The sequence below is a fragment of the Heteronotia binoei genome, chromosome 7, assembly GCF_032191835.1.
Source record: "Heteronotia binoei isolate CCM8104 ecotype False Entrance Well chromosome 7, APGP_CSIRO_Hbin_v1, whole genome shotgun sequence".
Classification (NCBI taxonomy): Eukaryota; Metazoa; Chordata; class Lepidosauria; order Squamata; family Gekkonidae; genus Heteronotia; species Heteronotia binoei.
In genome coordinates this window covers 39,435,445-39,460,926 of record NC_083229.1, presented here as the reverse complement: position 1 = coordinate 39,460,926, position 25,482 = coordinate 39,435,445, and the positions used below count along the sequence as shown (strand labels likewise).

General features: G+C 41.3%; 1 protein-coding gene across 2 annotated transcripts in view; it reads left to right on the top strand.

Annotated features, from left to right (window-relative positions):
- MATN2 (matrilin 2) overlaps positions 1–25,482 on the top strand; it is a 70,921-nt gene that overhangs the window by 4,987 nt on the left and 40,452 nt on the right. For both annotated transcript variants that reach the window (XM_060243450.1, XM_060243451.1), the window contains exons 3-8: positions 4,032–4,601; positions 5,197–5,319; positions 10,624–10,746; positions 19,143–19,265; positions 20,415–20,537; positions 22,217–22,339. In XM_060243450.1, the coding sequence (XP_060099433.1) occupies positions 4,032–4,601; positions 5,197–5,319; positions 10,624–10,746; positions 19,143–19,265; positions 20,415–20,537; positions 22,217–22,339 (1,185 nt within the window). The remainder of the gene's footprint in view (positions 1–4,031; positions 4,602–5,196; positions 5,320–10,623; positions 10,747–19,142; positions 19,266–20,414; positions 20,538–22,216; positions 22,340–25,482) is intronic.

Below are 25,482 nucleotides of genomic sequence, written 5' to 3'. Positions count from 1 at the left end.
TTTGGCCCGGCATAGCCACCTCTCCCCTCCAAATTCCCACTCAAATGGGCACAACTGGCTCTCGTGCCCCACTCATCCCTACCTCGCACTAAAACAACTCCCACATGGATTAAATAGCCACTGGCAAATTCTGGTAGCTACCTCAGGGAAGCACTTCCATGGTGGGTTTCTGGGCATCTGATCACCTGGGCATGCCATGGAAACACATGAGCAGTGTGATTGTTCTACTCCTTTCCCCCCCCAACCCCACTCTGACATGCGCTTCAGCATTCTCTTAGAATGCAGCCAGGAGTATGTATGTGTTTGTCTGCTTCTGTGTACGCAGAATGGCACTTAGAAGAAAAACCAGAAACCCAGCTGTGGGTCTTTGGTTGTGGCTCTTTAGAAGATAAGAAGATGATATTGGATTTATATCCTGCCCTCCACTCTAGATCTCAGAGTCTCAGAGCAGCTCACAATCTCCTTTATCATCCTCCCCCACAACACTTCACCCCGTGAAGTGGGTGGGGCTGAGAGGACTCTCACAGCAGCTGCCCTTTCAAGGACAATTCCTACGAGAGCTATGGCTGACCCAAGGCCATTCCAGCAGGTGCAAGTGGAGGAGTGGGGAATCAAAATCGGTTCTCCCAGATAAGAGTCTGCACACTTAACCACTACACCAGACTGGCTCTTAATTATTTTAATGACCAATTGTAGACCCACAGGACTGTGATACCAGCTTAGGGGGCACTGTCTGATTGATAGAAACTGCCTCAAACTCAAGCAGCTTATTTAAAGCCAAGATACTGCCACAGCAGCCTACCCATCTGACTGCACCCATACTGATGAAAGCAAGCTCCCAGGGTTGGTGGTAGGGGTGTGAGGGGAAAGAAGGGCTTCTGCAGACCTGCTGTGGTAGCCAGGATGGGCACCCTATGGCAGGGCCAAAGAAGGAGAGGACACCCAGGAGGAGGGTGATTACCAACGTAGGCAGCAGTTTATTTGCAATCCTGTATAAGCTTTGGTCGGAGCTGCTGCGGACGTCTGACAATAGCTGTGTCAAAGCAGGAACTACCTGTCAATTAGAAGTCCTGCTGGACTTGCCTCCTTTCTAAGCACCTTAACAGATACCAGGAAAGGACTTGGTGGGCACCATAATGTCCATGGAAGTGCTATGTAAAAAGTAGACACGTTATGCTTAAAGAAGTTTGTGGGCTAGCCCTTTTTGATGGGAAGACCCCATGTCAGATGATCTGCTGAGTAACTCTTCTCTTGCTACTCTCAGAAAAGAGGTTTTGTCTAGGTTTTCGTTAGTTAATATCCAAGTGCGCATCCCTATAAGTAATCTGGGTAACTGTAGAAGAAGTTAAGCAGATACTTATGTGCTGCTTCTCCATTGTTGAATGCTTTCCAGAACTGGCCTTTTCTGTTTAGAAAGGGCTGTCTGAATAATGTTGTATGTGTTTGGATATAAGTAACATTTCAGGAAAATTCTGCCATGTCTTGAATTGTGTAATGCTGACTATGAAATTATTGCTTGACTTCTATAATAGTACCCTAGAATTAACTAGTACAATAAATCTACCTGCTAAGAGTTCAACTAGATGATCTAATGCACATTTTCTGTTTCCATTACTTATGAATGTAAAGCACACCTTAATAGGAATGTTAGTTTCCCAGTAGAATGATGGACTCTCCATTTTTAAAAAAAAAGAAATTACATGGTAAAACAATTGCTATTTCGATTCTTCCCACTTAATACTGTTGTCCTTGGAAGCACTGCCTCAGGAGGTTAGATGAATAAATACATATATTCAGTTCTGTCATTTAAGTCTGAACTTGTCCATGGAAAAAAATAACTACGTTGTGAGGGAGGAGCTGACAGTGGAATGCTGTGCAGAGTTATTCTGGCCAAAGCCCATTGATTTCCATGGTTAGGAGTTACTAAGGAACTGAATAACTTCCCTTAGAAACTTCTTGCTCATACTGAAAAATATCAGTAGACTTTGCAGATTATATAGGAGGAAGTAGAAGGCCACTAGTTGTCCATAGTTACCTGACTGGAAGGTATCTCTCTAAAGGTTTCTGCTAATTACTTTGAAGTCACTTCAAAACTCAATTTGAGTATGGCATATAAATATTTTAATTCATACATAAATAAGTGCCTGTAGTCCAGCCAGCTGTCTTGTGTAATGAGTTAGGAGCTGGTGCATGGATCTCCCAGTGAAAGTCTGTCAGTCTGTGGCTCAGTGGCAGAGTATCTGCTTTGTATGGAGGAAGTCCTAGATTTAATCCCTGGCATTTCCAGTTTAATTCTTTTTTTAAAAAAGTTCAGGTAATAAGTGATGTCTGAGACTAGTTGCTACCAGCTGGAGTAGATAATACAGATTTTGAAAGACCAATTGTCTGACTCCATATTAGGCAGCTTCCTTTGTTCACTTGACAGTATCTATAAAGAATACATTTCTTCACTATACTCTACTTATTTCCCCAATGCAGATCCAAACTGGCTTACAACATTCTCCTCTTCTCCATTTTAACTTCACCAGCAAAGTTCCATGGTAGTATGGGGATTCTAACCTGTGTCTCCCAGATCCTAGTCTGACACTGTTTACCAGTACTCTATGATGGCTCTATATATCTAATATATTAGCATTATGGCTTCTACTTTCATTATAGTCAGGTAAAAAAACATTAAAATTAAATTTTTGATCCAAATCATAACAATCTCACACAATATCTTTTTTTCAACTACATCTGAATCAACATTAGAGTATTCTAGCTTTGCAGCATAGCTGGAAGAAAAAAGTTAAGTGGACCTAGTTTCTTAGTTCCAGGTCCCAGAGTTCCTAGTTTGGGTTCATGTACAGTGGTGACCAGACTAAATATAGCCCTTTTCTTTCTGATGTCATTTCTGCAAATATCTCTCACTTTATCTGTATATAATTATTCTACTGTGATTATCAGCGTTTTATTCTGGTTAAAGCATAAGCTGTAATTAGCTACAGAAATGAGATAATAATATGGAAAATGGATAAATATGCCAGCATTTCTGCATCCCATTAGGAGTGGAATGCTATTTCTGCTTATTTTTGGCGCATGTTCAGCATCCTCTAATTTTGAAAAACTGAGCAACCTTTCTATAATTCTGTGTCTGTGGAGAAAGCTAGACTGTAGCCTTGAAGTGAATAAAACCATACAGTTACTTCATAGTCTGCGAATAGCATTGCTGTTCCATACCCACAAACATTTCTGATTGCTGACAAAAGGTCTGTAACAAACCAAATGGAAATAGGGGCATTTCCTGTCCCTCAATTACCTGCACAAACATGTGGTTTGTATCCTTCAGCAATTCACTTCAGAATGCAATAAGAGATCAAGTAAATTATTTAACTTCCTTTGACTTTGCAGTTCCCTGAACTGTATATGGTGCAGTATTGGCTTCCATAACCTCATAATAAGCAGTCTGAGGATAAGAGCCTATAACATTAAATATCTGCTACTAATTGCAATGTAGTGTAATTTCCTATAAGAGCTAAAACATAGGGCTGGATTCAAAGTGATGCATGTGGAACAAAGTTTGTGGTATGGGACTTTCGTGCCTCTTCCCTCCACTGTTGCCCACTGAGACCCACAAAATTACTGCATTTGGAGGACAAGAGACTTCCACAAATAGCGTAAGGGGATGAGATGAGTTTCTGCAGTGGGAGGAGGACTGGAGGAGTCAAAAATGAACCTCCTCCTTCCACCAAGAGAAGTGCTGTTTGGCTAGCCTAAGTACTTTTCTAATGGTGGAACAGCATCTTTGAATACATCCCTTAATCTCCAGGACAGTCAAATTACTGAAGAGGAGTGAAGAGGATATATATATATATATATATATATATATATATATATATACACACACACACACACACACACTGAAGTGGATATATATATTATTTTCTAGTTCTTATTCCAAATCATTGCACTCTACTTGACCAATCTATGTTAGAGAATGGTTTCTCATATACAGCTAGTTGCATACATCTTGTCTTCTGTTTTCCTCCTAGAAAATTCTTGCAGTAACAAGCAGCTTGACCTTGTGTTCATCATTGACAGCTCTCGTAGTGTTCGCCCTTATGACTTTGAGAAAGTTAAAGAATTCATCTTAACCATCTTGCAATTTTTGGACATTGACCCAGACATCACCAGAGTGGGTCTCATTCAATACGGCAGCACAGTTAAACACGAATTTTCCCTGAAGACCTTCAGGAGGAGACAAGATGTGGAGAGAGCAGTGAAAAGAATGATGCACTTGGCTACTGGTACCATGACAGGATTAGCCATTCAATATGCACTGAACATTGCATTTTCAGAATCTGAAGGGGCTCGTCCACTCAGCCAGAATGTGCCCAGAATAATCATGATAGTGACAGATGGAAGACCTCAGGATCCTGTGGCAGAGGTTGCAGCAAAAGCCCGGAACTCAGGAATCCTTGTTTTTGCTATTGGTGTGGGTAGGGTAGATATGAACACACTCAAATCTATTGGAAGTGAACCTTATGAAGAACACGTCTTTTTGGTTGCAAATTTCAGCCAGATTGAAACCCTGACTTCTGTGTTCCAGACTAAACTTTGTGGTAAGATATACATTTTACAAGCTTTACTGAAAATATTCAGTATTTTAAAAGAAGATCTGCCCATATACACATAACCAAGATTTTGAACAAAACAAAGTGATCAACTCTACAATCATATATACAATTAAAGGATGACTTGTGTTGGATCCCATGATATTTGCCGGGGTGGAGGGGGGGTCTGTTTCACTGATCTTTCCCTCATGCAGCAGACCTTCAGCTCCACCCCCATTCTGCTCCTGGGGGGGAAAGGTTGCCTGTCAAAGGGCAGCATTTCAGGAGCGAGCAGCATTTCAGGCTTGCGTGAGGAGGGGAAACCATAGAAATCCTTCTGTCAACTGAGTTTTGGGATTTTTTGCAGGATTCAGGCCATTCTTTGTTTAATTGCTATATTTCTGTATGCTGCTTATCATTTTAATGTCTCTATTAAAAAGTTTTCTGGTTGAAAAGAACATGTTGGTACATGCTTTATGACTATAATAATATTCTTCCCCTTCTCTGATTCAAAAAATAATTTGGACACTCCTATCATCTTTCTGTCTATTAGAGACAAAATTTAGTTTAATTATGCAGTATTAGTTTTGTCTTTCTCTTTCAGTCCAGCACATGTGCAGCATAATGAAGCATGGTTGTGACCATTTCTGCATCAACACACCTGGCTCTTATTTATGTAGATGCAAACAGGGATATATTCTAAATTCAGACCAGAGGACTTGCAGTAGTAAGTATTCTACTTTATCTTTCTTACACATTAATAAACACCTTCTTTTAGGTGGTAGAGAATATAAGATCTCAAATATGAGAGGGCATTGATATTAAAGAAGAAGAAGATATTGGATTTATATCCCGTCCTATACTCTGAATCTCAGAGTCTCGGGGCGGTCACAATCTCCTTTACCTTCCCTTCACCCACAACAGATGCCGGGTGAGGTAGGTGGGGCTGAGAGAGCTCTTACAGCAGCTGTCCTTTCAAGGACAGCTCCTACGAGAGCTATGACTGACCCAAGGCCATTCCAGCAGCTGCACGTGGAGGAGTGGGTAATCAAACCCGGTTCTGCCAGATAAGAGTCCACACACTTAACCACTACACCAAACTGGTGATCGTATTTATAGTTTCTTTTTGGAAAATGAGAACATTTCATCTTATCTGATTCTGACTTGTAAAGTAAAATGCGTGGTTGGATATATTATTAGCGCATTGACATCTATAAATCCAGAAAAGAGCATCACAGAAAACAAGTAAATTTTAAAAAATTGGGGATGCCTCTGAAAATGCTGCCCTGTGTTGATTCCCCCTGGTCTGTTATGTGTAGAGCTATTTGTGTCCTGATGTTTTTCTCAGTTCCACAACATTGGCTACCATTGGTTGGAGCAGGAAAACAGTACAGTTCCATCTTGCACTCTATAGAAGAAGAGAAGAACTCAGCAAGCATTTTGATCTGGAAAATGTCAGCATTTTTAATGGCAGACTCCTTGTTTCCTAGAATGTTTAGTTCTGCCCACGGCGCAAACACTGATAAAGCAGTAGAACAGAGTTTGAGTCCAGTGGCACCACTAGGACCAACAAAGTTTAATTCTGGGTATAAGCTTTTGTATGCATGTATACTTCTTCAAATATATTGAAACAGACTTCCTCAGGCCTTACACATAGGTAGGGGGGGTTAGTTGTCAGGAAGGGCTAGTTAGAGTCAAGATGCATAAGTAACTGAGCAATAAGTGTAGCTAAGATTGGATTAAAACAGTTGGTAAGACCTGTGAATAGCAGCAAATTAGCATACAAATAAAAGAGTTAACAAACAGATGTGAGAACTAAGTTTGAGTCCAGCAGCACCTTTGAGACCAACAAAGTTTAATCCTGGGTATAAGTGAGAACTGAGTGACTTAGCTTGTCTAGTGAAATAAGAACCTAATATCTTTGTTAAACCCTGGGGGTTTCATTGTCCTGAGTGTTGTAATAACTTGTAATTCAGGAATCTCTCATTCCAGTCTGTTAAAGTCCTGTAGCACCTTAAAGACCTATAAGATTTCCAGGGTATAAGCTTTGACGAAGGGAACCTTGACCTTTGACAGCTTATATCTTGAAAATCTTGTTAGACTTTAAGGTGGCACTGGACTTGCATCTTACTCTTCAACTGCAGTCCAATAAGACTACTCACCTGAAACTGGTAATGCAGTTAATGTATCTAGTCCAGTATCCTTCCTTGTCTAATCCTCTCTCTCATAAAACTCTTTCTTTATATTTTGCATTTCTAGGTGTTTGGGATAGAGATTGCATTTTTTTCTCTTTGACAGTTACATTCTGTCCCAAAACTGCATGACATTTGCTGTCATTTTTATATTGCTTGATGTTTTCTAGTGTACATGATAATAATATATTTACAATCTTAGGCTGGAGTTTTTCTTTTGTTTTTGTCACCCTGCAGAGTGACAAACAAGTAATTAGCATGTGTATGTGAACTAGATCCATGTAGCACTTTGGCACTTAACATTTTAGAAAATGTATTACTATTCTTGTAGCAAAAACCATCAGAGCAGAATCCTGTTGCTCTTCTCTTTGCTCCAGTTACAATCAAAATATGCAGTGTGAAAATTCACAATGTAGAATATTAACATACGCCAATTTTGTATTCAAAACGGCCTTCCTGCCTATCTCTCTATTTGCCTTCAGGGCTTTTCTTGAACAGGAACGCACAGGAACGCAGTTCTGGCTGTCTTGGTGTCAGGGGATGTGGCCTAATATGCAAATGAGTTCCTGCTGGGCTTTTTCTACAAAAAAACCATTTTATCATATCAAATAGTAACTGGATGGCTTATGCTAATTAGGAAACCAGAAGAACCAAGCTATCCACTGACAAGACAAGGTTTCCAAATCCTTGGATGTTCCCCACCCCAGTATATAGGAAAATATGATTTTGTAAATTAAGTGAAAGAAAAAGAATAAAAGCTTCCAGGCGAATTGCAAATGGAACACGTAGAAGGCTTAAGCCTTTACTTCTCTTCTGCTGTAATCTTGATTCAAGCTGGGATCCTGTGCATTTGCAACATTTAAAAAGGTTATATAGAAACTGATTGTCTAGTACTACCAACATCATACATGCTTTGGGCCTAACAGTAATGTAGGTGGTGAAGGGGAGCCCCTGAATAATTAATACCCCCAATAATAGTAATTGCTATATTGAATAAGAGCATGCTTTGTCTTAACGATATCTGCTGTAATTTTCCATTAAAGAGCTGGCCACAGCAGAGCGGGTGTGTGTCTGAAGCTGGCTAACTAAGATAAGAGAAACAGCCTCTTACAGGTGACTTGCTGTGATAGATAAGTAAGGAAACTTTGTCATGGAATTTTACCAGGGGGAACTTAGTGGAGGTGGAACCCTTTGAAATCAGATAAGCTTGTGTGCCTGCCTGCTGGTTTTCTGTGTGAATAAAACTGTCTGTATGTAGAATGATTTTAACTCAGTCATTTTGGGGGCCCGTGCCCGACTGGGTCCTATCTTCTGGTACCAGAAAGTAAACCTCGCTTCATACCAGTAAGTCTGTGCGGACCTCGTTATTTCTCTGCTTCAGTGGCACCTAACATTCCAAAAATAACAGTGAAACTGGGCTGTTAGTGTATGAAGAAAGCGTTTCTTGATACTTCAGGGGGATTCCCTAGGAAGCAGTGACTTTGTAAATTAAGTTGACAATGGTCTGATGGGGACTGAGTATGCTTCAGGAGTCATGGAGTGCTGAGTGCAGATGAAGGGGGAAAAATAGCAGTAGACAGGGAGACTGGTCTGAAAATTTTATTTCTTTATGCCCCACTTTTCTTCCCAACGGGAACAAAGCGGCTTACAATATCATTCCCCCCTTCTCCCATTTCCTCACAACAACCCTGTGAGGAAGGTTACATGGTCACCCAGCAAGCTTCCAAGGCAAAATGGGGACTCAAACCTGGTCACTCAGATTCCAGTCTAACAGTCTAACCACTACATCATATACATATACCACATATGTTATTTCAAAGACAGGGATTTATGGGGATTTGAAAGTTTGGGGTCAAATGGAAATTTCTCAATGATTTATGCATTTGACCCCCATCCTGACATTGCTCACAGGTCCCAGCATGTTTACTTCTAGTTATTGAAAGCATTTTTTTTGGGGGGGGGGGTGAAATTCACAAGATGGAACATACTTTACAAGCAGATACCCCAGCTGACGCCATAGAATCCAATGAGATTCTGATATTGGACCACAATGCAAAAGGTTAGTTGTAAAGAAGCTTATAATGGTTGGTGCTAGAACTAGTGGCTGTACTAGTCCCCAGATTTGGCAAAGCGGCCTCAGTCATTAATAGACCTAACGTCCCATGCTCCTAACACAATATCATACCATCCTAAGCATATATTCTGCTGTACAAATGTAGAAAAGTTCACAGAGTTTTATCCTTATCTAACGCTAGGTGTTTTTTTCTTAGCAAGTACCGTGTGTGTGTGTAGAGGTTCCAGAAGATTTTGCCCTTCTTTGATAAATCAGCAGCTATGCAGGTGCACATTGCTGATGGTGCTGTGAGACCTTTTGTTGTTGTTCCATAGACCTGGGAAATAAAGAAACATTGGATTTTATCCAGGCCTCACTTTCTGCCCACAGAAAGACCCTTGAAAGAGGGAGATCAGAAGAGAGAGAGTGTTTTTGCCAATCCCACTGTAGACTCTCCACATCATGCCTCAGAGGTGTCCCCTAATAGCTGAGGCAATATTTCAGGGAATAGGGGGCAGTGGAAATGGGGAGGTGGAAAAATTCTGTTCTGTGACTGTTACTGTGCTTATGGTACTTTGGATCCAATCCATTCTGTGTACATAGGGTTGGGTCCAACAAGGCATTCCTGCTGAAGAAAAAGGAAGAAGGTCCCCTTTGACCCCCCCCCCCCCCCAATAAAAGGGCTATGCTAGAGGTCATGGAACCTGCGCAGACAAAAGGCATGTGCGACAGGGGCTAGAATAAGGAGGGGGGGGGGGAAAAGCTGTCCAGCTCTCAGATTGTAGAAAAATAGTAGATACAATTTAGCATGAGTTAGGTTCTTGTTAATGCAGTTCTAGATTACTTTAGCTAGTGTCTTTGCTCTTGAATTTTTAAAAACATGTAAAGCTAACAATGCGTTCCTCCGTTCTCTGGTTTCTGCAGAGATTAATCAGACATGTTTATATTCTCTGACAATACATTGTCAACATATTCCAGATGTATTTGTCTAAGGCCTAGGATCAGTTTCCAATTAATTTTTTCAAAGCCAGTTTCCACACAAAGTTTGCAGTGCACAGATAACTTGAGTAATCTCTTAAGAAAAATTATTGGCTGCAATCCAGAATTCATTGAAATCAGTGGCGGAACTCTCTTTAACTGTAGTAGTTATGGACCATACCAAATGGATGTAGCCACTAATACCAAAGGCTTGTTAATTTTTTTAGCACTGTCTGGTGTATGCAGTCAGTTGGACCAGTTTAAGAAACTTTGTGAATCAATGTCTCGAAGGCATTAACTCCAGATTATCTATGATCTTTCTTGCATGGTACCATAAAAAATCTTTTAGGTTTTCTGACATAGCTTTTTGTGCCATTTTCCTCAGAACTGTGTTGTTCATTCATTATCTATACAGTAGCATTATCCAGTTACAGCGGGATACAAAGCATTATGATGGAGACCTACAGCTGTGAGAGGTGTCCAGAGAGCTGGAATAACTAGTGTGATTTCTAACAGAAGCTAAAGAAATAGCGAAACAAAGTATCACCAAGAGATAAACCACTGACAGTGTAAAGCAGACCATTTTTATTCTCGATGCCAGTTTGTGGAAGTTCCTCCCTGAGAAGGTCTGCTAAAGTTCATTCTTTCCTGTTTTCAATAAGACAGATTCATGTGGGTAGCCATGTTGGTCTGAAGCTGTAGTTTGATTATATTTTTCTAAACTACATTTTCAATCTGCAAGTTAAAACAGAAAACAGAAGTCCTTTTTATAATTACAATAACATTGTGTTGATTTTAATTTTTGCAGCACAAGATCTATGCGAAGTCGAAAAACATGACTGTGAACAGATATGTGTAAATACCCCTGGATCCTATGTCTGCCAATGTTACGATGGCTATGAACTGGAGGAAAATGGAAAGAAATGTTTCAGTACGTATTTACTTTCTGTTGCTCTTATTAAAAAGAAAGAAACTGTTCTCATTATAATAACTGTTTTGGGATTTCATTTTGAAATTACTTTCCTTCATATACTTCTTACCCAGTCAAACCATACTGTTAATAACAATGTGCTATGGAGACAGAACACATATTTGTTATTACCATAGGGTTTCATTAATCAGGGTTTCATTCCCGCAGACAATATAAGACACCCATTAGAATGTGTGGATTTCAGCTGGTGTATCTTTTCTAGTCTCTAGTGTACATTTTGGAGCATCATAAATCATGAAAGTTGCTGTGCTTGAGATCCATAAATTATCAGCATAACATCTTATATTGCTTGTGGGAATAGCACGCTGTGTCGGATGAAACATTAGTAAACTCTTATTGTCAATGGGATTACAAGGGTGTAATTCTGTTTAAGATTGCAGTTAGTCTTGCGGTGCTTTCAAAACTAATAGAAATCTTGTAGTGTAAGCTTGGTGGACTAGATCTACAAAACCTTATGCAGAATAAATATCGGGCCATAAGGGATTGAGGATCTCCATTCCTACTTATATCTGAAGAGAGCCTTGACTCTCGAAAGCTTATACCTGGAAATCTTGGTGGTCTTTAAGATGCTACTGGACTTGAACAATAAATTAGCACAATAATAAGTTAAGGTGCCACAAAGGCCATTAAATGAAAAAGAACAGAGGATGCTTGGACATAATTACTCATGTGGCTGATGCAGGCAAAGGGGAAATTCAGGAGGAATTTCCAGACAGGAGAGCACCAGTAGTGGGGCAGGACTCTCAGCAACATTAACGGACTATTGTTTCATGCTGATTCATGATTTTTGCACACCTAGTTAGGCCAGTTTGATAACCAGAAGGAGGTTGTTCCTAACATGATTATTTTTTCCTGTTTTTTTAAACATTTATTTTAAATACAAACAATTTTTTTTAAAAAATATGCAACCATACCATAAAACATAATAAGCAATATAACCATTGACACTCTGTGTCATGAGCCCTGACGAGGAGGAGCTGGAAGGGTTAACAGACCTGGAAGAGTTGCCAGCCAGTTCCTCAGCTGAACAAACAGCAGCTGGCCCATCAGTCACTCTCCAGACACCAGTGTCAGCTGCTGATGATCAGTCTCCTCCAAGCTCTCCTCCTCCCATCTCAAGAGTTCGAAGCAGGCTCCTGAAAGAACTTTCAGAGCGAAGACACGAGGCATGCCGATGCTTCAGATCTCTCAGCCCTGAGTTCTAGCAGAGTCACTGCCACCGAGGGAACAGGCTGATTGAGACTCCCATATAGCTCCCACCCAGGACCTGGTAACCTTGTGGAAGCAAGAAGTCTATTCTCTGGCTTGCATCCACACTCCTTCCTGATTGCTGATCCTGATCTGCTTGATTTCCTTGGCACCCTGACCTTTTGGCTTTTGGACATTGACTTCTGAATCCGGTTTGTTATTCTGCATTGGTGACTTGGCTCCTGCTTGACTTCCTGGACTTTGACCTTGGACTGGCTTTGGACTCTTGCCTGCCTGCACCCTGAGAACGTGACACTCTGTTCCAAAACCTAAATTTACAGTTACCAACCACCTAGCTTTAGTTGCATTGAGGGGATTATATTCTTATCACACAATAAATCTAAAACTGGTTTCCATGTTTTATCATATTCTGATAAGGGAACTACGACACGAGAGTCCTCAAAAAGTTGATTATGTATAATCCTGTCCATCAAAAATTGTTCCCGTTATGATTCTTTAGTTGTTTCCAATCTTTATAGGCTTGCTCTAACTGTTATTCCAGGAGAAAATGTTCGTGTTTCATCAGGGAGAGTGACTCGAGGTTATATGTTTGTCTTTCTTCTGCTTGGTGAAAACCTTGCTAAAGAGTATGTGAAACATACTGATTTCATCATATGTTCAAGTCACACCCCAGTACTTCAGTTGTTAGCAGAACAGCTTTTCACAGCTGTACATTCTCTTTCTAGTTATCTTTACTTTGACAGTTTGAAACCCATAGACTTACTGCTGTTACAATAACAGCTGTTTAATGTTGCCATTTTGCATGTGGAATGAGCAATTCTGTATTCTAATTAATGCTTTACATGCATTTTTTTCATAGCAGGATGCGCAATAAGTCTTTTTACAGGAGTGCATCCATATGCATTTTCAAAATTCAAACACAGTCTTTATTTTGTTTACATATTTTCCATTGCTTGAATAGCCACCCTTCCTGCATTCTACCGAGGTCATCACAATCAGTCAAGAACATCTACTTTAATATACTGCTTTCAGTCTTTATCTTTTTGATGCTCCTGCCCTGTATAGTGCTTTACCTGAAATTCTCCCAGTAGGTGAGAGCACCATTTTACATTAGGGTAGCATGCACATTTTCAGTCTTTGATATATATGAACACATAGCCACAATGACATAAGGTTTTTAATCATGCATACTGAAGATGGGAAATGTGTGTATTGTCCTATTTGCAGAAAATGATGGTCATAGGTATCAAGAGTATCGGGTAGCACACTTACCCAGAATGCGAGGCAGAAGTGTCAAAAATGTAACCAATGAAAAACAAACTTATAGGCAAGTGTTCCCAGTGGCTCTTCCTCCTTCCCCTATTGGGGAAAAGAAGACTTTTGTCATATCACAGATATCTTGCTTTGGAACTTTTCTGTTTGGGCTTGTTTGGAAACCATAACTTACACTGACTGAAGGTAATGTTTTTTCATATGAATTACAAATATGGGTTTATAACAAGCCATTCAGTTGTGGCAAATTAAAATATTCTCCAGATGACTATGTGCAGCCTCAGTGCACAGATGTAGATGAAGAAGAAGATATTGGATTTATATCCCGCCCTCCACTCCAAAGAGTCTCAGAGCGGCTCACAATCTCCTTTATCTTCCTCCCCCACAAGAGACACCCTGTGAGGTGGGTGGGGCTGGAGACGGCTCTCACAGCAGCTGCACTTTCAAGGACAGCCTCTGCCAGAGCTATGGCTGACCCAAGGCCATGCTAGCAGGTGCAAGTGGAGGAGTGGGGAATCAAACCTGGTTCTCCCAGATAAGAGTCCGCACACTTAACCACTACACCAAACTGGCTCTCCTAGAGAGAAAGAATGGAGGCAGGTGGAACTTGAAGTTGGTAAGTACCTCCAAAACAATAATTTACAAGAGGATTTCAGTGGATATTTTATATTTGTTATTTTAGAATTGTAACTCTGTCAAATAAAAGAATTAGGATGTGCTAGAAGTAGAAGTGGCTTCAAAACTTACCTTCAAGACCTTTACCCTGTTGTATCTGTTCAGCAGGTTTACTTTGAAATTTCAACCATTAGAGAGTAATTTCCAACTAATCTTGCCCTTACCTGCTTCACTCTACTCTACCTTTTCGGTTTCCACCCTGCAGCATTTTGCCAAGAACCAGGGAAATATTTTAACTTTTAGCTTCTAAATCCCCCAGAGAACAAAGAACTTCTCTCCCTCCCCCGGTTTGGAATCTCTTCCTGGTACAAACAACAGCCAGCAAAAGGAATTCTTTTGAAACCTGTCTTCTTCTGTAAGCCAAAACATTGCTAGATTTGAGTCCAGAGACACCTTAGAGGCCAACAAGATTTTGCGGTATAAGCTTTTGAGAGTCAAAGTTGCCTTCTGAAACTAGTTAAGAATTGTTACATCTTTTTAAAGCCATTTTCAAGCACTGCCATTAAGCTAAAGAAAACTGTTTGTTGTTGCTCCGCTATGTGATATAGTTGGCATAACTGAGTAGCTGCCACAATGTAAGTAGAATTTCTTTGAACAGTCAGTTCACATTCACAAAGAAAAGTTGTAACAAAACTTTACTTACTAAACAGAAGTCCTAGAAAGCACAGATGCTTGAGAACAATTAGGCAAAGTACTAGATATTTGAAAAGGTATTTTGCTAACTTATTCTACACTTACAAAAAAACCCCCTCTCTATTTCTCTTCCTGGGAATGGGTCCAAGATGGAACATCTTTGCATAGCCTGACAAGGCTTGTCTTTTATATCGTCTTGAAGCAGAATTCCAATCCAAACTAACAGTTTCATAGCATTTCCTGCAGAGCCTGGGAGATTCCTTTCTAACCCAGTCATTGAAAGTTTTCCTCCCAACCTGACTCTTGACCAGTCACTTCAGAAGTCTAGATTAAAGGAGTTTTAAAGTACCAAGGAGGAACCAGCAATAATCCATCACACACCCTCCCTGAGGTGGAAATTAAGACTGGTATTCATTTTCCTTTACCATTTTATCTGCTCTCTCAAAACCCATCCCTCCCTTCCATGGTTGTAATTTAGGATTTAATTGTGCCATCCTCACAGGCTTGTGTTGTTATAAGTCCATATTTATCCTTTCATAACAGTCTCACGCACCCCAAAATTTTCAGGCATCACCTTAGAAGGTAATTCTTCTTATTGCTTCTTCCAGAAAGGGAAGGGGATTAGTGACTCATGTTGCATAGTCGTTCTTAGGACCAACTCAGTGTAGATTCCAAGAATTGGTCCTTTAAAAATTTTTCCCCAAACCTTCTCACTCTATAGATGACTCAAGTAAGATGTGAGAAGGATTCTAAAGAACACTTTAAGAGAATAGTACCCTTGAGTCAGATTGAATACCTCTTTGTTTCTTGTAAAACAGGAACTTGTAGTTTCAACATTGGACCACTGGTTTATGGATCAGAGAGTGCATCCCTCAAGTTCTCAGAAAGGACCATAGTTGTGTGAGTGACTGCTCACCCTGAGAGGTTCAGCTACATCAGTTGTCCTTAGCACTCATAGAATAACTCTTCTTCTGTAGAGTGATGGTACAGTTGTTGAGTTCTACAATTATCAGGCATTGCAATGTATATATTCATTTTGTTCTGTTGACCTTTTAGGAGACATGTACTGCAACAGGTCATATAACATTCCTCAGGGGAGTGGGGTGCTGTAATATGTCTTTCCTTTCACACATGCAGGCCTGGAACTAAATGAGAATGGAAAATTAAACATTATGTAATATTCTCTTAATGTAGCAGCAAAGAAACAGTTCCTTGAGAGAGAGAGGCAAGGTCCGGTTGTGGGATTAGTGGGGATGGGGAGAGGCCTGCATTTCACACAGCTTCTACTGCTATATATTCCTAAAGAGTGGCCTGTTTTTTTTTTGGGGGGGGGGGGGTTGCATTAAAATTTATAGTTGTTTTTTAGCTTCACCACAAAATCTAAGCAATATGCTGTCTCTAAGTTCTGGGAAGTTCCCTATTCCTAGATCACTTTTGGCCTTGCCTGAGCAAGAAGAGGAATTAACCTTGTGTGGCAACCCCAGCAAGGGGCTTTCAAAGCAAGTGAGAAGAAGGGGTAGTTTACCCTTGCCTTCTTCTGTGGAGTTTTCCAAGTCCCAGCCTTCCTTAGTAGCTGAGATCTGATGAGATTGGGTTATACCAAGCCACCTTCCTTCCCTGGAATTAACCTTAGCCTGGTACTAAATAGAAGGAACTTCTCAGTAAGTCCAACTTTCATTTTCTCAGGCATTGGTATTATAAGTGGTTAAAGAATAATATCTTAAAATGTGCTGTTATTAGAGCAGACGGGCATTATTGGCCCCAAAGGCCATCCATGCTTGAGCTTTTAAGGAGAAAGCTGATAATTGCTTTAATAACTATTTCCAATAAACATTTAATTAAGAGAAAGAGACCCTAATAAGGTTGCTGTCACTTAATGTCACACTAGCTAGAATGCTTATTTTTAAAATATCTCATATCTGCTACCAAGGAGAAAGTCAATGGGTCAAAATAACTATGGGTTGGATCCTATGAAGCAGCAGAGCTTTCTTTAGTGAAAGTAGCTTTGATCCAGTGGGCCATACTTCTTCTTCTGGAAGTTGTGCTAGAGGAAAATGCCATCAAATTAATGGAATCCAACCCTCCCACAATGCATGTTTCCCATTTATTGGTACTTATTACTTTAAATGGTTGTCTTTTAAAATGTACTGTGGTTAGATTGGCGTTAACATTATTAGCTCTCATGAGACAACTGAAAATTTGTCTTTCAGTTTTTAAAGAGAAATCTAATTATTGGGGTTTGTAGAGTCTTTCGGGATCAAGTGCCGTGTTCTACTGGAGAAGGTTTTCCTTCCAGACGTTTCGTTCTCAGCTGCGGAGAACATCCTCATCCTGGAAGGAAAACTTTCTCCAGTAGAACACGGCACTTGATCCCGAAAGACTCTACAAACCCTAATGATGTTACCAGCCGTGAAAACCTGAAATCTTTGATAATCTAATTATTGCTTTAATGAACATTTTCAATGACTGTTTCACACGACACTCTCCATTTTTGGAACAGGAAGGCATTTGCCAGGAAAATGGTTATGCAAGTTACATGATGGAAAGTCTAAATTGCCTGGATTCCAACCAGCTGCTTTAAGTGTAAGCAGAAACTCCCATAACATGAAAGAATACTGCCATCTGCTTCCCTGACATTTTCCCCAAGGTTGCATAGATCATGGCAAACTTATGGTTGTGGGACTGTGGAAGAATACATTAATGCAAACAACTTGCATTAAAAAAAAAATTAAAAATGATATAATTTAGGCGTACAGGAACAAATGAAATAGGCTCTAGTAGTTAGCTCATAATGGCTTTCCTGGAAACAACAGAAAGACTTCCTTCTACAGTATTTATGTGAAAAAGAACACAATGTTTAGAGGCAGAAAGGAGAACTTTGGTCTTTTGACTGGTTTAGATGCTCTTGTACGAAAGTCAGTTGAGATTTTATTCAGTTGAGATTATTCTGTTTGAAGCTGGCATGAGATAATTGGAAGCTCAGTCTCACTAACCTAAATGTCTTGGAGAAATCCAAATAGTTTTGAATCTGAAGATCGTTTGATTTGTAGGAGTCGTGTTTAGCTTGGTGTACATTGAAAAACAGAGCAGGCATTTAACAGTAAAAGTTTTGGAAAACTGATCTTGGATAATGCAGAATATTCATGTTTAATATTTTTACTGAATAGTTTATGCTTCTTTGTACCAGTCTTTACAAACTTGGTTTGTTATCATGCCTTATCAATATTTATATGTTTATACGTGGAGAATATAAATCACTGGAATAACTATAACACATTCTTGCTGCTGCCAAAAGACAAAGAGTAAAGTAAACAAGTCAGTGTGAACTCTTAGTTATGCTGTTAATACTGGGTAGTTTAAACATGACATACGGAACCAACTGTTTCTTTCCCACCTTTGCTCTCCACCAGGGGTGGCCAAACTTGCTAAGAGCCACATAGAATAAATGTTAGATGTTTGAGAGCTGCAAGACATGAATGGCAGATGCTTGAAAGCTACAGGGAAGGAAGGAAGGCAAATAGATGGGAGGTGGAGGTGGGAAGAAAGCAACTTTAAATGCAGTCTCCCATCTGCCAGGTGTCTTGGCTTGGAGAAGTGATTTAAAGAGAGAAATGCCTTCTCCAAGCTGGCTGATGGGGGTTTTGAGAGCCTCACAATATTAGCTCCCAAGCCACAGTTTGACCATCCTACTCTACACCAAGTGGCTCCACTCCATTGAGTCGCCATTCCTCAGCTGGAGATAGTTGCACAAACTTTTAAATTCTCTGATAGTGTCATCCCAAGCAGGTCTATTCAGAATCCTACTAGAATATACTCAGTGAGGCTTACCCCCCAAGAAAGTATTGTTAGGATTACACTGTGAGACACTATTTACTAGTCCAATTACTCATCCTTCTCTACCAATTCCTCTGGGGCAGAATTACAGTCTCCTGATGGCCAGAACTAGTAAGGGAAATTGGTGGTGAAATACGGCAAAAACTGGGAAAGTTGCATCCTTTCTAGAAAGTATTAAGGGTGCTGAGGCAGCACCCCAATGTTTGTTTCTTCACAAGTGATTAAGTTACAGAGAGACTACAGAGAGAACATGGTGCATTACATTTCAAATGTCAAAAACCCTATTTTAAACTTGCTGGTGAAACTGATTTTATTAGTGTTTTTTAGGAAAGGTATCGGCAGGCACCATGGCACCCATGGGCACTGCACTGGAGACCCCTAGGCTAAATCAAAAAGTGCCCATTGTCTACCTGTTTCAGCAGCATCTGACTGCAATCTGAGGAACTCCAAGTATTGTGTACATTCAGTAAAAGTGGCTTGGATTCTGAAGGGAATTGGCAAAGCAGGACTTGCTGATTTACTTTCCCCCCCTCCCTCTGCAGCCCAAAATGCTGCTTATGGGGGAAGCCCCCCCACAGTGACAGCATAACAAGGAGTTGGAGTTCTGAAGTGGAAAGAGGGAAGCAGCGAATATCACCCTCTCCTTCCATCAGTGGAAATTTTCCACTGATCCTGCTGAGCTTGTTTAAAAATTACCATTGTTTCTATTTCAGTTGTGGATTACTGTGCCTTGAATAACCAAGGTTGTCAACATGAGTGTGTCAATATCGAAGGCTCCTACTACTGTCAGTGTCGCAAAGGATTCATTCTAAATCCAGACAAAAAGACGTGCAGGAGTAAGTTATCCCTATTTATGTTGAATTATGCCCACTTCTGTGCTGAAAAGACTTCATACATTATAAGTGGCAGATGCATGTTTAACAATACCACAAACCAGAGTGCACTGAAAGAGTTCATGCTTTATAAGCACCATGGCCTAGATCTGATGTCTGACATCTCCACAGTCAAAAGGGCATTAGAGTTGAATCCAGACTAAACTGCTTCCAGAGCAGTATTTCAAAAAGATCAGTGTGCTTCAGTGGGAGTGGGGAGGTAGAAGATTTCAGTTCTGCCAGTGAAAAATTTAGTCTGAATCCAACCCAAAACCTGCAAACTATCTCAGGCTTGGAGATCTGCTGCTTTATCTCAGTAGACAGGCTAGAAATCTAGCCATTTGTTGAATTTTTATCTTGCTGTTCCTCCAAGATGTTTGGGGTGGCATAGATGGTTCTCCACTCTCTCTCAGATATAACCCTGTCAGCTAGGTTAGAAAATGGCTGTCCCAAAGTAACTTATGTCTCAAGGTGGATTTGAACACCCTGGTCTCCCAATTACAACACTGTAATGCTATAACACACTGCCACTAATGAATGCAGAATATGACAACTTCTTATACTCATCCATATGCACAAATAACATCATTCTTATATACTTGTATGATATAACTATAATGGAAAGTACATGCTTCTTGAACACAGTACATTACATTCCAAATTTCAAAAAACCTGTCTTAAACTTGCTGGTGAAACTAATATTTTATTAGTGTTTTAGTTCCTTTTTTGTGGGATTCTTTTAGAAAGATGGTGCTTGTTTGATCAGTTTTAATCCATTTTAACTCTTGTTTGTTTTATTTGGTTGATTGATGCTATGTATTATTATGTTAATCTGTTTGTTCTGGTTAATTATATTAACTTTTTAATATTGGAAATGGGGTTATTTTAAATGAAATAAACATGTAAAATATTTGACACATACACCTTAAAAACCAAAACTAGCCCTTCTTGCTATGGCAGCAGGCCTCTTGATTGCCTCCAGAGAAGCAACCTTTACTCAGGCAAGTATGCTCCTAATACTATGACTTTTTAAATTAAAGATTTAAGGTGTGAGGCACTTGCATTGATTACAGACAGACTGCTGTCCTTCAGTTATTTCCCCCCTGTTTCCAGGGCCAGATCACTGTGCTTTACAGAATCATGGCTGTCAGCAAGAGTGTGTCAATACAGATGAATCTTACTTCTGCCAGTGCCAGCAAGGATTTACCCTCAATGCAGATAAAAGAACTTGCAAAAGTATGTTGTCTTAAAGTGTATAGTAAGTGCATCTGCTTTTACTTTTTGCCATTACCATTACAACTTTTCTTTGATTATGATGATCTGTACCTTTTGCTATTATAAGGTAATTCTAGATATGTCAAAAAGATCAGGTGGTGGTAGGAAGTGCTGGCAAGTCATGACCCACTTATGGTGACTGTAGGATTCTCAAGGCAAGAGATATTCTGAGGTGGTTTGCTATTGCCCTTTCTACATAGCAACCCTGGACTTCCTTGGTGGTCTGGTAGTCCTTCCAGGTGTTCTTTCTAAGCTGTGCACATGAGGCAGCTGCTCATTTAACACAGGAAGGCTTGTTTAAGCAATACTCTGGAGCTGTGCAGCATCTTGCACTGGCCACTGCCCATTTTATGATTACAGCAGTTATATTCTGCTCAGGATGTGAACTGCTGTGCTGGGGGGGCGGGGTGGAGAGGGAACACTGGTACTAACCAGGCATGACTCTGCTTAGCTTTCAAGGTCTGACAAGATTGAGCTGGCCTGGGCCGTCCAGGTCAGGGCCAAAAAGACTTACCGGTAAGTCCCCATTATAGACTCTGAACTACCCACCTCTCTGATGCACCACGCAACATGAAGATTAGAGTATTTTTCATATAGAGAAAAGGTTTCTTGGCTGCTGCCCTGCATTTCTGGGACTCTTGTCACTTGGAGATCTGCCAAACCTAGCCTTTTTTCAGGAGCATTGCACAACTTTTGAAATGTTGCTGTGGCTTTTGGCTTTTGAAGGATGATAGTTCAAACCTAGCAGAATTACACCCTTCTAAATCAATTGAAGTCAATGGGATTAGAAGGGTTAAATTTGTTTAGGATTGCTCTGCAGTTGAGGTTGGAATGTGATGAGCCAGCATAGTGTAGTAGTAAGAGAAACACAGTTCAAATCCCCACACTGTTATGGAAGTTCACTGTGTGACTCTGGCCAGTCACAGAATCTTGGCCTATCCTACTTCACAGGGCTGTTGTGAGGATAAAATGGAAAGGAACAATGTAAACCACTTTGGATGTCCTTTGGGAAGAAAGGCAAGGTATAAATGAAGTAAATAAAATAAATCATAAATTAACATGTTTTCATAATAGATGTTCTATTATGTATGTACTAGGTGCATGGTGCTTTTTACTTTTTTGTTATCAGAAATTAGATATTTGGAGAATATCCTACAAAAAACCAAAATACTCTAACATAGTGGAAGCAATACCCTATGTGCACCAGATCTGTAGTATACACAATGGCTCTTGGTCTAGAAATCTTTCATATAATCACCCCTGCACATCTGTTATTACCTAGAAGCTTGGAAATAGCTCTTAATTTCATCAGTAATTAAGACCAGAAGGGAAGGTGGGATTTCAATAGCTTTATGTAGTGGTTTTAATTATTATTAGGGTTTGTAGAATCTTTCGGGCTCAAGTGCCGTGTTCTACTGGAGAAAGTTTTCCTTCCAGACGTTTCGTTCTCAGCTGCGGAGAACATCCTCAGTGGCGTTGCAGCCAGAGCAGGCGCTCTGACCTTCTTGGCTGCTGTACATTGAGTGGGCCCGAAAGATTCTACAAACCCTAATGATGTTACCAGCCGTGAAAACCTGAAATCTTCGTTTTAATTATTGTTTGTTGCTTTTTAAAAAAGCATGTATTTCTTTTTCCCATAGGAATAAATTTCTGTGCCTTGGGAAAACATGGTTGTGAACATGAATGTGTTAACACTGAAGAGTCATATATGTGCAGATGTCGAGCTGGTTACACCCTGAACCGTGACCATAAGACATGCAGAAGTGAGTATTCATATCACCCAGTTGAGGTGCTTTGTATAGCGACTGCTTTGAAAAAAACAAGCATCCTGAACTTTTTGTAAATACTGGCTTTTGTAAGACCAGCCATAGTCATGGTTTCTGAGTTAATATTGGTGACTTGCATATGTTTACCCGATGAATGAAATGCTTGTTGAAAACTTCTAGGAGGAAAAATTGTTTACTGTTGGGTGTATTTGAGGTTTTCCTATTTAAAAATATAGTACAACAGTTTAGGTTGCTTTTGCACACGTTGGACTATACACTTTCAGTGCAGCTTAGCAGAGGAAAATCCAGTTGCAAACAATTGCTGAAGAGTACTGAAAAGGCATTGACAGTGATCTGTATTTGCAGTGTCACATACAAAGGTAGTTTAGTAGAAAAATGACTTCTCAAAAATACTTTAGTTTTCTTAGTACTCTTCTGCACATTTTTAAAAATCACCTGATGTAAAAAACAGGAGTGAATCTAGTGTGAACAGAGCAGCACTTGCAGAAGAGAATGTTCCAGTTCCACTCTCCCAATACAATTTACTATCCCCCCCCGCCCCCGAATTGTACCTCCAAGGGTCATAATATTGCAGGGGAGGGAAGAATCGGCAAAAAGTTGCCTCCTTTTTTCTGCTATTAGAATCTAGGGCTTTTTTGGTAACCCAGCAGGAACTCATTTGCATATTAGGCCACACACCCTGACATTACCATTGCTCCACACAGGGCATTTAATTTAATTTTGGATTGATATCCTGCCCTATCTTGCGAGCTGGTTCAGGACAGCTTACAACAATAAACAATAAAACAGATATAACATCATAAAACAATACTATAAAATTGAAGGCAACACATCATAAATATAAACAATATTTCAGACACAGGCAGCAAACTGCACAACAGCATATAGGCTGATGACCGTCAACACTACACAAGTACCGTGATGGTAAGATGCTGGGGGGAAGTGATGATTTTTAACGTTTGCGAGATCACTTAAAAGCCTAAAGGAAAAGCTCCATCTTGCAAGCCCTGCAGGACCTTGATAAGCCCCACAGGGCTCAACTATCTAACGGGAGCTCATTCCACCAGGCAGGTGTCAAGAGTCACTCCATCTTGTTCCTCTTGCCATGTGTATTCAATTGTACAATGCTATGCTGCGCTTCAATGCTATGCTGCGCTTGCTATGCCTTTGATATAAGTGCAACTTGTTGCTTATCTGGAGGGAGGATGGCATGTCTGGGAATTGGCTAGTTGCTAGGTAACCAAGGTCAAAGAGCTGGAGGAGATGCGAACCATGAAATGATAGGGGGCACCTGCGGAGATGAGAGCTTAGCAAAAACCCCGCACAAAAGCCCTGCTTTTGCTTGGGGTGCTTTGGCTTGAATTATAACGGTCAGAGCAAAGATTTATAAGTTGGGGGAACTGACTGACAACTTGTGTGTATATCCATGAAGCGGGAATAAAGATCTTGAACTTCAACTGTATTTTCCTTGACTCTGGGTCTGACATTTTGTTGGAACTCCCTTATCACCCTGGCCTAGCCTAACCCCAGACTCATGATGGCTGGAGAACAGGACCAGGCTATGGGGATTACTAAAATGGACAGTGAGGAAGAACCCAAGCCCGAAGGGCCGCGGGTCACCCCGGTCACCATGACAGTGCAGAGGAAAAACTGAGGCTCCATGGATTTCTGGGAGAGTATTATCGGATATCTGAGAGAGGACCCCCAGCAGCACCACCGACGTTCAGGACTGCAACGCTCCTACCACCCGTGGGGGCTCCAGGGCAACGAAAGTCGAGAGGAGGACCTCTGGACTGGCGGGCCAGGGGACGCAACTGCGGAGTGGATGCAAGAAGCTTTAGCCACTCAAAGCACCCAACTCCAGGAGGAAATTCAAGCCATGCACGCCTTCATATTCCAAGAGATGCAGGACCTCACCTGGCAAGTGCGAGCAATGGGGGAGCGGATCGCAGCTGCACCCCCCCCCTGCAACCAGCTCCTGGGGGGGAAAGACCTCTGATCCCCACTGGGGGGGGCCTTGCAGGAGGCGAACAACCCGTGGGTGGCGACCGGGTGCCACAACCTCAACCTGAGCCGGAGGAGCCAGTGGCGGTGCCCAGGGGCTCCCGAGTAAGTGAAGCGAGATTTGATGGGGACCCATCGGAATTAGCCTATTTCATTGTGACTGTACGAGGGCACCTCAGTGTCAGGGCCTGTAACTTCCCAACGGAACAGTCGTGAGTAGTGTACATTGGCAGCCTCCGCCAGGGCCCGGCAGCCCAGTGGTATGTCACCCTATTCGAGAGACAATCCCCTGCGCTGAACTCAGCCACGGACCTCCTGAGGGTTCTACGACGCCACTTCGAAGACCCTCTACAGGAGACTAACGTGATAGCAGCCCTACAAGACCTGAAGCAGGGCGCTGGATTGGCCCGAGAGTACCTCAGCAAGTTCAGGGTGCTGAATTCCAAAGTTCAGCAATGGGATGACAGGGCCAGGATCGAGCAATTCAAGAGGGGCCTCAACTCTCACATATATGGAGAGGCCCTGAAACTGGGGGAACCACGAGATCAGGTCGAGTGGACCCAGCTAGATTGCAAAATAGAAGATCGCAACAAGATGATTGCCCTCCATAAGAAGCAACAAGGCCCCCCCCCCCCAAAAAAAGAAGCTCGGGAGAGGACACCCTAACCCAGTCTACCCAAGTGCGCCCCTGAACAGCTTTTGCATGAGGAGCGTGACCGGAGAGCCAAAGCAAAGTTGTGCTTCAAGTTTGGGGGGAAGGTGTGGAATCACGTCGCCAGCGAATGCCCCAGCAAGCTGAAGGAGCCGCAGACCTCCACACCTCTGAATGTGGAGGCTAAGAAGAAAACTGGCGGCACCGGAGCCCCAGCGGCCAAGGCCAAGTCAGCGGTGCTGCAGTTCTGTGAGCCGATCCTCGAAGAGGAGGACAGAGAGGCCCAGCTGCCGGGAAATGACCCAGACCTGCTGTGAGGAGCGTGTAACAGCAGGTCAGAACCACGGCCGTGCCACTACGGGTAAGATTATCTGGGACTGTATTATGTACCCATAACACTAGTAAACCCCATTACGAAACGATTTTCTTGCATCAGGGCCCTACTGGACTCAGGATGCGCCAA